Source organism: Thamnophis sirtalis, unplaced genomic scaffold (assembly GCF_051295495.1).
Source record: "Thamnophis sirtalis isolate CommonGarterSnake01/CBP01778 unplaced genomic scaffold, rThaSir2_p1.2 scaffold_1, whole genome shotgun sequence".
NCBI classification, from domain to species: Eukaryota; Metazoa; Chordata; class Lepidosauria; order Squamata; family Natricidae; genus Thamnophis; species Thamnophis sirtalis.
The window spans coordinates 3,280,329-3,293,277 of NW_028261381.1; the positions used below are offsets into that span (position 1 = coordinate 3,280,329).

The 12,949-nt window shown below is 36.3% G+C and overlaps 1 protein-coding gene across 1 annotated transcript in view; it reads left to right on the plus strand.

Annotated features, from left to right (window-relative positions):
- The first annotated feature begins 212 nt into the window (after positions 1-212).
- The window catches only part of PLEKHM3 (pleckstrin homology domain containing M3), a 68,975-nt gene continuing 56,238 nt past the window's right edge, over positions 213-12,949 (plus strand). Inside the window, exons 1-2 of the mRNA XM_087706685.1 lie at positions 213-297; positions 10,682-11,560. Coding sequence (XP_087562811.1) covers positions 10,960-11,560 — 601 coding nt within the window. The 5' untranslated portion in view covers positions 213-297; positions 10,682-10,959. The remainder of the gene's footprint in view (positions 298-10,681; positions 11,561-12,949) is intronic.

The following is a 12,949-nucleotide window of genomic DNA, read 5'->3' on the forward strand; positions in this document are numbered from 1 at the left end:
GGGGTCCCGCGTGGAAGGTGGTTCCCGCACGCTCGCTCGCCCGCCTGCCTTCCACGGGGAAAGCGAGCGGGCGGGCGGGCGCCTCCGGAACCTTCTTCTCCCCGGCTCCCGTTTCCCTGGTTGTCGCGGGGGAGCCCTTTGAGGGGAGCACAGGGAGGGGAGCGGAAGGAAGGAGCGCCGAATAACAACACGCCGGCGCCTCTCCGCTGTCATCGAGCCCAGGCGAGGATGAGGAGGTCGCGGGAGGAGGAGGAGGAGATGCGGCGGGCTTCGCAGCGCGGAGCTTTTGGGAGCCAGGTAAAGGTGCCCCTCTTCATACGCCCCTGAGGGCATCTGCTCTGCAGAATAGATGCATGTCTGGGAATGGGAGCGTTTATTATTATTAAAACATAACACAACATTATTATGTTTATTATTATATTATGTTATCATTATATCATATTAAAATATTAAAATATTAAATATTTTAATATTAATATTAAAAATATTAAAACATAACATTGTTTATTATTATATTATATTATAATATTACTATTATATTATATAATAATAATAACATTAAAACATAACATAACATAATGTTTATATTATTATTATTATTATATTATGTTATATTATATTATATTATTATAATATTATTAAAACATAACATTATTATGTTTATTATTATATTATATTATATTATTATCATATTATATTTATAATATAATATAATATAATATAATATAATTAATATAATATAATATAATATAATATAATATAATAATATTATTATTAAAACATAACATAACATAACATTATATTATTATTATATTATATTATTATATTATATTATTATTAAAACATAACATACCATTATGTTTATTATTATATTATATTATTATTATTATATTATTATATTATATAATAATAATAACATTAAAACATAACATAACATAATGTTTATATTATTATTATATTATTATTATCATATTATATTATATAATAATATTATTAAAACATAACATAACATTATTATTATATTATATTATATTATATTATATTATATTTATTATATTATATTATATTATATTATATTATATTATATTATTATATTATATTATATTATATTATATTAATTATATTATATTATATTATATTATATTATATTATATTATATTATATTATATTATATTAATTATATTAATAATAATAATAATAATATTAAAACATAACATAGCATAAGAGCCTTTTGGGTGTTTCCGAAGGACCCAAAGTCTCATTATCAACATTATTATATAGGTTTCCCCAGTAAATGTCCCTTGTCCTGAATTACTTAAAAAAAAAAAAAACTCTAGGCATGCCCTCATTGTTTTTAAATCACACAGAGCTCTATAATAACAAGCAGGTTCTTCGCCTTCATGGACTCTGCATGTTTGTGTGTTTATGTGGTTTTTTTTGTAATTTTTTTTAATTATTATTTATTTTCAAAACAAACATACAACTCCTCCTTCTTTACATACTGTAGAAAGTGTATCCGCTGGTTACAAAAGGCTTTTGTGCATCTCTTCCACCGTCATCAAATATAATTCATATTAATTGAAATATCTTAACTCAAATATTTATTAAGTTAACATCTTCATGCCTCCCTTTTTATTTGACTATAGTTTATGTTTTTTTCTGCTACTGTAAATAGGACAAGAATAACTCAGCTTGCTAAAGGTGCGGTTTCGCCCAGGGCAGTTCAACAAAAGAATCAAGGCAAGAAGCACAAAGCTATTATGGTTTATTATTAGATTTATATGCCGCCCTTCTCCCAAGGACTCAGGACTTATGTTGAAATACCTGCAATTAATAATTTGCACAAACTCCCACGTTAAGTTCCTTTTATATTAGCTGCTTTTGTTGCTTTTATGTTTTCTTTCACAATTTGCAGCCAATAGTTTACTCCAAGTAGCCTAAGGTATGGACCAGATTTCACTATACGCCTCCATTCCTTGTAAAGTAGACTAACCCTGGAGATACTGATTAGGTCAGAGGCATCCAACAGGATCTTGGTTAGAATGCTGGAATTTGAACCCAGATCTTTCTAATTTAAGGATCAGTTCCACATTCAGCGGTACAGTTTAAAGTAACCATGGGTATAAACTCCTCCTTCGGGCTGGGACAGAGAAATTTAAATGATGAATAAGGTAGCAGAATTGTATAGTATTTTTATAACTGGTAACTATTATATGTTTGCAAGGAAATATTGTACGGTATTCAAGATCATACAATAGGGAGGGTAATATTCCAGGTAAATAAGAGTGAAAACAAATATCCTGACTATGTCTCCTGGTCTGCATGCAGACCACTCTATCAAAAACGAATTATTACAGTTTTTGCCTTTCTAGTTTTAAAATTGATTTGTAGTTAGTTGTAGTTTATTCAATTTGTATGCCGCCCTATTCCCGAGAGACTCAGGGCGGCTAACAACCAAAGGGGGAAGGGGATACAAATAGGACAATAAAGACAAACAGATTAAAATACAACATTCGCAGCATTCAAGTGGGGCTGGGAACTCATCAGCCCCAGGCCTGCCGGAACAACCAGGTCTTAGTGGCTTTGTGGAAAGCCGGAAGGGTGGTGAGGGTCTGGATCTCAACGGGGAGATCGTTCCAGAGGGCCGGAGCAGCCACAGAGAAGGCCCTCCCCCGGGGAGTTGTCAGTCGACACTGGCTGGCAGATGGAATTCGGAGGAGGCCTAGTCTGTGGGATCTGATAGGTCGTAGGGAGGTAATTGGCAGGAGGAAATTATCTTTCTATATACCTGTGTACACGAATGTAAAATCTGAAATAATTATTACTGGTAGTTGAATCGATATTACTATGAATTACCTGGAGATCAGGATTAAACAACATGAAACACAATGGCAGAATTCACACATATTGTTAAGCCATAGGGTAATTTGTTACGTTTTGGGATAGTAAGTTGTATGAACTCCAACATTGTGCTTTATGCTGTTTGTAACTTGGTATGATTTGTAAACAGTTATTGTAATGTATTCAATAAAACTAGATTAAATAATAACTACCTTAACATAATGTGAAATCAGCCAGCTAGAATTAATTATATCTAAAAGAGAGGCATATCTTTATCATCCCAAAAGAAGTGTTTCAACAACTTTTGTAATTACCTGGCCTGTTTGCTGTATGTATCTTTCACTTTATAGCTATTGTTCTTTCTTCCTGTTTCAATTACTGGAATCAGCTGAGACATAGCTCACAACTGCCTCATTCTTGCTCTGGCTTAATGACTTCATCCCAGGGAGCATCTGTTCCCGTTATTATATGACTTGCTTTTATTTCTGCTGAGTGGATGCAATGCTTCAGATTTTTCTCCATGAGAGAAAAATGTGCACAGCTATAAGAGTATTGTGCTAATGTTTTTTTTAGATTGGTTTTGATATATTTCTCTTTTTTAATTCGCTTGTATTTCTGCAAGCTACTTCGAACGTTTAGGAGAGTACTGTACATGTTGTGTTTGAGATATGAAATATTTGTGAATGTACTCTTAGTTTATGGTATGAACACTGTAGAAACCATGAGCTGTTTGGAAATGTGTGCAAAAATAGGGCTAAGCCTGTACAGTGAATATTTGGTGATCTCAAACCTTTTCTAACAGAAACCCTTTGCATCTATAAAGCTTAATTCCATCTTCTGTGTGATTGTTCCCACTGCCACTCTCTGTTTTCTAGGGAATACCTTGTCTGCTCCTAACCTGTGTTACTTTCTGGCATTTTTAAAAAAAGAGAATAATTGAATTCTATATTGCCTGCTGACACAGTAACACTGAAAGGCAGCCCTTCTTCCCATCTACTCCTATCTACTTCATTTTGGGATGATAAAGATATGCCTCTGTTTTAGATATGATTAATTCTAGCTGGCTGAAAGCCGTCAAAACCTGGCTGTGCCGGCAGGCCTGGGGTTGATGAGTTCCCCTCCCCTCTCGACTTGTATGGCTGTATGACTCTTGTGTATTTTAATTACGGGTATTGTGTTTGTGTCCCCTTTTCCCCTTTCTGAGTTGTTCGCCGCCCTGAGTCCCTCCCGGAGAAGGGCGGCATACAGACATTTTTTTTTTCAGACATTTATTACGATTTATAGGCCGCCCTTCTCCCTGAGGGGACTCAGGGCGGCTTACAATCACGGGAAGGGGGTGCAATAATACAAGACAAACAGTGAGTAAACAAGATAGATAATAAAACACCAACTTGCATTCAACAGTCAACCAACACTCGGGCGGGTAATTTAAAAACTTATCCCCAGGCCTGACGGGATAGCCAGGTCTTAAGGGCCGTGCGGAAGGTCTGGATGGTGGTGAGGGTACGAATCTCAATGGGGAGATCGTTCCACAGGGTCGGAGCTGCAACAGAAAAGGCTCTCCTCCGTGTAGTCGCCAGTCGGCATTGACTGGCGGATGGGATTCGGAGGAGGCCCAGTCTGTGCGATCTAATCGGTCGAAGGGAGGTAATACAAATAAACTAAATCTCAATCTCAATTTTGGAAAATTGGCAATCTCACAAAAAATAGGTAATTATTTTTTTAAAAAAGGAATAAAGAATATGAATATATTTTTGATTTTAGATAATCACAATCAAGCATTGAATAAGCAAAGGAAGGGATTTGATCAGATTGTAGGATGCATAAGGCTCTGGGTAAACCAAAAGATGATCTACTCTTAATTTAGAGGAAACTCTGCTCTAAAGATCAGAGTTCATTAAAACACAGCATTGTTGAACCTACATGGGGAACGAGAACGCTACAGACAAAAGATTAGATTTTAAACACAGAATTTTAAAAAACGGTCTAGTTAAAAATTTTTAAATCATTTCAGATCTAAACAAATGTTTCTCTGTCTCAGTTCCTCCCTTCCTAAAGATTCCTGAAGATTGTAATTAGTTCTTTCTAAAGCTGTTGGAGAAATAAAAGAAACCTATTTCTTTTTCACAGTCTAAAAAAGATTTTTAAAAAATTCCCCTGTAGCACAAAGGGAGCAATTCAAAAGAGGCAATCTCCCTGTGTGTGCGATCACAAGTTATGTCGCAGTTATCTCGATGGTACATGAAAACTAAAATGCATTTGTCTGTCAATGAATGAGAAGGGTGGCTTTGTCTGTCCTTTGCAACAAGGTAGACTCCTGGTTAGAGCATGTGTCAAAATCGTCTTCATGCTCTATCTATGGAATTGTTTACTAAATTCCTCTTCAAAAGCCAAATTATTTCCTTCCAACTTAATCACAATATGAGTGATTCATGCAGACCTCTTGGCGAAATAAGTTCAGTTCCTCAGAGGAGCAAGAGTGCAAATCCATCAAGAAGCCTCCTGATGCCAACATTGAGTCCAGCTCTTTCCCTTTGGGATTGCCTCTCTCGGTTTCTATGCTTTTTCTATATTTCCTGTAGCTGCCAGTAAATGTTGTGCTCCATTGTCGCCCAGACTCTACCCTGAATTAAGGCGTTACAGGGTCATAGAAGAGAGGGTTTTTTTTGTAGATTTGTCCCTAATAACTCATTTGAGCTATTGACCCTTTTTGTTTAACTCTCCCATCAAACCAGCTCTCACCTGATTAATGGTCAAACTTCCATAACTTAACTGGTTTGATGAAAGAAATGTCCTTCTGGGTTCGGCTCCAAGTGGGGGAAAAGACACTGGAGACATGGAGGCTGCTTGGAAAGATGGTTTATTGTTGGACAGGACCACGTGGCTTGAGCCCTGAACAGAAAAGGTGATCACATGCTTCAATGTTGGTGGAGAAGAAGAGAAGGGCCGAGGGAGGGGCTTGCTAGGCTTTTTGTAACCTGTTCAGTCCCACCTCTCTGTATCCTGTTCCTGTGTAAGAAATGTATTCTGATTGGTTGTCAGACTCCCATGGGGCCATGCAGGGGCAACTCTCTGGGCTGTGTTTTGAATCCAGGTTTAGTTGAGTTCTCAGATGCCATGTGGTCAGTTGAGTAAAGGGCCAATATTATCATGCCTTTACTCCCATCTCCCCTGGGGCTGCAGTGGAGAAGTCTTTATTATGTAAAAGGGACTAGCTTGGCCTTCTTAATGGTCCATTAACAGTGGGGATGGGGCAGGAAGCTACAGGCAGCTATTCTGTCTTTTAAAACATGTTTCTTTCTTTTCATATCCAGAGAAATATGCTGCCTTTTCAATATTTCCTAGGATATTTCATTTTTCTGGGAGAGGGCTGGGTGATAACTTCCCACGGGTTCCTAGCATAGATGTTTCATTGGTCGCTTAGTAGGCCTTGTTTTGTGGGACATCTTCCCATTGATTAGAAATATCATATTTTTAATATCATAAATTTCCATACAAGACAAGTGCAGGATCCCACAATAAATGTACTGTACTGTCTTATGTGTTAATTGTTTGTTTCCCCCCCTTTTTCGAGTTGTAAGCCACCCTGAGTCCCCCCAGGGAAAAGGGCGGCATATAAATAAATTACTCTAAGACTCTCTAAGACTCTAAATGTTACCTTTACAATAATTTTCGTTTGTTTGATTTTGTTATCTTTTACAGTACTTTCTTTCAAATTATATTAAATATAATCCCTAATGACGCACTAAACATCTAATGTTGTCATAGGGCAAGCATGCAGATTCCCAAGAATCTATTCATAGAAACTAACGTTCTATTGAATGCAGCAGATACAGGCGGTTTTGCCCATAATGGACATTGAAATGGAAGCCAATGGACATCATGGGACCCTTATTTCATATAGAGCATTAATGGCGCAGCCAGGAATTCAGCAGGAAAAAACAATGAACATCAAAGGCCAAATGGAGGAACCCCAAGGAAGATAGTACTAATTGCTCAGCCTCAATTCATAAACATTGCATGGGGCATTTCAGAAATTGAACATGGTGGATTCGTACTTTTTATTTGTTCATTGCATTGCAGCAGATTGAGAATATTGTACAACATCAATAGCAATGTGGTTGCCTAGCCTTGATCCTGAACAGTTTCCTTTGTTTAGCCAAAAAAATTAGATATTGGAGAAATACCCAAATTGTGGCTGGCTGTTTTTCGTGTTTAGTCAGTTTCCTTGCTTTTATTAAGTTGTCCGAATCAATCTATTTGATAAGCTAGATTGTACTAAAAAGATCACTACAGCACAATAATTTCCTTAGTGAGTTGGTATCTTGCTTGGCATACCCACCTGTATGTTAAATTTCTACTTCTTTATATAATTCTATGTAATTGGATTAGTTACATAATGGACATTAGTGGGGGGGAAAAACAGGAAGTTGTGAAGGTTGTTAATCACATGGAGTTCTGCCAATAAGAGATGTAGATGTGTTGCTTTGCTAAATTTATTTATTTATTTATTTATTAGACTTATATACTGCTTCATAGGGCTTTCAGCCCTATAAAGCGGTTTACAAATTTTTTAGCAAATTGAGTCAGCAACTTGCCCCCACAGTCCGGGTCCTCATTTCACCCACCTCGGAAGGCTGGAAGGCTGAGTCGACCTTGAGCCGGTGAGATTTGAACCGCTGAACTGCACATCACAGTCAGCTAAAGTGGCCTGCAGTACTGCACCCTAACCACTGCGCCACCTCGGCTCTTATATGAGGATATATCTTAAATGAGGATACTGTTGATCATCGGAAGATGAGATGTATGGATACATTGATATTGAGAACAGTTTGCCAAGAAATGCTTAAATGCTATTGCATTATTATTTATTTGTGAGATAAATTCACTGTAGAAAATGATGAAAGACATAGCACATCAATTCTTTTTGTTTTGATCTTTTTTTTAGAATTTATTTTTATTTTTTATTACAAATTTTGACATATTTTATAAACAAAGTGTTCCCAGGTCTTTTTTTTTTACATCCTCTCATATATATAATCCATTTTACCTCATAGTTCTGTTTCCAATTTCAGCCATATTATTCTCTTTCCATATTTTTCATCATACTTATTTTCCTCAATTTCATACATAAACAATATCACTAATTGCCCCTTCAAAGTTAAACCAAATTATCATTTTATATTTCATCTGTTGGTCTATTTTACTATAAGCAACATATATCCTTGTTCAGTTTTAACATAGAGAGCTGTCAATTTAATTAATTATTCACAATTAACAATGTTACTATAATATCCTTATATCTTAATTAACTACATAACATTAACAATCTTATTTCTATTTCCTTTAATCTACTGATATCTATCTATCTATCTATCTATCTATCTATCTATCTATCTATCTATCTATCTATATCTATCTACCTATCTATCTCTATCTATCTATCTATATCTATATATCTATATAATCTATCTATCTATCTATCTATCTATCATCTATCTCTATCTATCTATCTATATATCTGTATATCTATATATCTATATCTATCTATCTATCTATCTCTATCTCTATCTCTGTCTATGTCTATCTATATATCTATATCTATATCTATATCTATCTATCTATCTATCTATCTATCTATCTATCTATCTATCTATCTATCTATCTATATATATATATATAATCTCCTTTCTCTTCCTGCTCCTCTAACCATTTTCTCTTGGGCTCTCAAAATTCCCACTTCTTAATTTTCTTTTCCCCCATTCTCCTATCTTCTTCTTTTTCTTGTTTTTATGATTATTGCATCTTTTCTTCAAAATTCTTTTTCTCACTATTAATTTTCTTATTCTAGTAATTTTCTCTAGGGGTTTCCCTAGTCTCTTCCCTTCCTTGCTGTTTTTTTGTTGTGTTTTTTGGGGGGGGTACATTCCCCCTTTTCTACCTTTTTTATCACTGTAAATCCCAGTGAAAACTTAAAAGTCCATATATCTTTTCCCTTTTATTTCCAACTTCTAGTGTCCAATTCTAATATAAGGCTAGTGCAATCCAAGTTGAAGGGGTTTAATGGACCTTATTCTGTGATATGTATGAGAAAGTACTGTAAGCATACTAGTCAGCTGATCTGCATCCAACCAAGAGCAGAGGGGCGCAGTGGTTAGAGTGCAGTACTGCAGGCCACTTCAACTGACTGTTATCTGCAGTTCAGCGGTTCTCATCTCACCGGCTCAAGGTTGACTCAGCCTTCCATCCTTCCGAGGTGGGTGAAATGAGGACCCAGATTGTTGGGGGCGATATGCTGACTCTGTAAACCGCTTAGAGAGGGCTGAAAGCCCTATGAAGCGGTATATAAGTCTAACTGCTATAAGACAACGAAAAAGAAATATGGTAGACTTATGCTTTATTTCAAAATCTCAGTTGTTTCCGAAGAAGACATTGAATAGCAGAAATGATGACTGCACACTATGCATAATGCACAATGGATAATGCTACTATACAAATAAAACTCATAGAAATCAATAGGGAGCAATCTGAATGTTCATAAATAACTATCATAGTAAAGGACTAGCAAAAGGAATATATAGTGTTGTAATTGTTTGGGAAATAATAAACTTAAGAGGAAAAAAAATTAAAATTAAAACAAACATGGGAAAAATATTTTTCTCTTTTCGGATAGGAGAGACCTAGGCATTCTTTAAGATCCCTGAAGTATGCATCTTAGGCACCAAAAAGACAAGGGTGGAAACATTGTCTTATTTATTTATTTATTTATTTATCTATCTATCTATCTATCTATCTATCTATCTATCTATCTATCTATCATCTATCTATCTATCATCTATCTATCATCTATCTATCATCTATCTATCTATCTATCTATCTATCTATCTATCTATCTATCTATCTATCTATCTATCTATCTATCTATCTATCTATCTATCTATCTATCTTGTATGCTGCCCACTCTCGGAAGGCTCAGGACAGCTTACAGATAAAAAGGGAAAGGGGGAGGGATATAAAAATAAAAAAACAACAATTAAAAATTCCACAACATTCATAACTTAGGATGGGGCTGGATGATTCAACAGCCCCAGGCCTGCCGGAACAGCCAGGTCTTGGTCGCTTTGCGGAAGGCCGGAAGGGTAGTGAGGGTCCGGATCTCAACGGGAAGATCGTTCCAGAGGGCCGGAGCAAATCAATTCCCCTTCTTTATATAGAATGTTTAACTTAATTTTTTCGCTTAGTGAATTCGTTATAAGTTATTATGTTATTATGCATAAGTGACTGAATAGGCACTACCATTCCTTCAACTGCTATGCCCACAGGTTGTTGTTATGTTTAATAATCTGGTGCATTCCTGCATAATTTATCTTCTAGTAACTGCACAAATAATTCTGACATTTTCAGGCAGATGTAAGGAACACGCAAAGGCCATTGCTGGCCTTTGATCTCTGTCAATGAACTCTTCCTAGCTTTACCCCACCGTCCAAAACTGAACCCCTTGATTAGCCTGGCCCCATGATAACAATATTTTTTGCTCCATAAGACACACTTTTTGATCCCCACAAGCTGAAGAGAAGGGACTTGAACTTTCACTTGGGTGGGAAAATCTGGAAGCTTTCAGATTCAGGTTTTCCCAGATGTGCCAATATGTCATCTCAAATAAAATGGAACTTTCGGGAAGCCTTGGAGTCTTTGTTCGTTGGGGACGTTAACTTGGAATCTTGACATTAACCCGAATCTGAAAGCTTCTTAACATTCCACTGTTTATAGGTGCTTTCTGGTAGGGCATATGAATCTATTGAACTAAGGTTACTTAAGAGTATTTTATCATGTTTTACAGGAAAATCCAGTTTCTATACAGAATTCTTGCTGAACCGCCAATACTTCTTCATTCAGGAAGATAAAGCTGACGACAACTATTATACATGACAGCTTTTACAAATGAAAGTGGTTTCAAGCTCCTGAAGTCAAAGGCCCATGGCAATGAAAAATATATTAATTCCGTCACCAGGCTAAGAGAAATACCTACAAGAATCTTCCTAGAGATACGTCTTTGCCTTTTTTGTCTTATTAAAATACGGTACCCCCAAAGATATAGGTCTCTTGACTACAAATAAAATGGAGGCCTTAGAAGTTGATGATATTAGTCCAGCCTTGGAGGTGACTGAAGACTTCTTCAGTTCCTTTGATGCTAAGCTGGAAAATGTGCAGCCACTGGAGGTTTATGGTGTTCAGGAGATTCCGGAACTGGTTGGATGTGACGCATTTAATAAAATCACAGCCTGTGAAGATTTAAGAAACATTGCTTCTTTAGGGAAGAATAACGTCGTTTGGGCACACTGCAAAAACGGAGTTCCAGAAACCAAAGTAGAGACTGCATTTCCTGCCAAAGAACAGTTTAGAGTGCAAAGAAGAACGGTTCCAGATAATCTGTCCTGGGTCGAACAGGGAGATGCTTCGACTTTTAATATCTTTAACATCTGCCAGAGGAGGAAGGATCGTCCGCGTTCTGTGAATGATGTTATAGTCCAAAATGAGGAAACTTCCTCTTTCAAGCCAGGCCATAACCGCTCACATTCTGATATTAGTCACATAAATTGGAGTGTCATCTTCAATAATGCCTCTCCACAACAGCTGTCTAATCAGGCCAGCCAGTGCTCTAAACATTCATTTACACCAACTGGATTCAAAAAGGGGAAAGATATTCAAGGGAACACTGGTAAGTGCTAATATTTTGCTCCAACTCTCCTTGTTCGTAACCATTTCTTTTTGAAAGAAGAACGAACTGTTTAGGACGGGGGTTTCCAACCTTCGTAACTTTAAGACTTGTGGACTTCCCAGAATTTTCCAGCCAACATGGGGAATTCCACAAGCATGGCTGACTGGGAAAATCAGGAACATGAAGTCCACAAGTCCTGATTCTGTGAGTTGAAGTCTTCCAGTGGCCAAGGTTGGATACGCCTGATTGACACTACAGCACTGATTTCTGGATTCAGTTTTTAATTCCACTGTATATTCTTTAAATGAAAGAAGCAAGCGATACGAATACAAGGATATACTGAAAGAGAGAAAGGAAAACTCCTTTCAAAATCTTATAGTATAAATGTATAATTGTGCAAAGCTTTCATACTCAATCCAATAAAAATGCAGACACCACTTCTGTAGGGTATCCTAGTTCATGTATATACTTTGTGACACATGAAAATTATTTTTCATTGAGCGTTTTTATTACATTTATATGCTTTCCATCTCGCTCTGCAAAGTATCTAAGAGCAAAAAAGGAAATTGCTGGATTGTTTTTGTTTCTCGTTATTTTCATTCTTAATTTCTTTCAAGTGGCCAAATAGTTAACATTCCGAGAAGATGTTTGCTTTATGCTTGCTTCCAAACTTTCTGTCTTGTTGCTGTTTGGAAATTCTTGCTATTGTAGCAAATTCCTGGTAGTAAAAACTCAGCAGTATTAAACTGAGGGAGCAGTAAGCCAAGAAGGGTTAGGGTTAGGTTAGGGTTAGGGTTAGGGTTAGGTTAGGGTTACGGTTAGGGTTACGGTTAGGGTTAGGGTTAGGGTTAGGGTTCTGGATTCAGTTTTTAATTCCACTGTATATTCTTTAAATGAAAGAAGCAAGCGATACAAATACATGTTGAAGGATATACTGAAAGAGAGAAAGGAAAACTCCGAAATCTTATAGTATAAGTATAAATGATAGTTGATAAGTATAATGGTTCACTAATGCATTAAGAAAAAAATGCTGCCAATGCCTGCTCATTCTACAGTAGATGTGATATTTAATGCTAATAATAATAATGCCGAAGTCCTAATTTCTCTATAATGATATGACAAAAAAAATTCCTTTAAAATTACTGTTTGTGAGTGGGGTTTATTTAAAGGTCTTCTCAACTGTTTATTTGTCTTAACATCCACAATAGCCAATATCTTTGGCCACTAATGGGTATGGTTGAGGATTCTGGAGGAATAAATGCCTTTTATTAAATTAAATTCATTAATGCCATTTGGTCCTAACACCTAAGTAAAACCTCCATGTTTAGATACATCGTACCTCTAAATATGTGATGCTCAAATGGGTAAAGAATGAGGAAGTATTGCTTT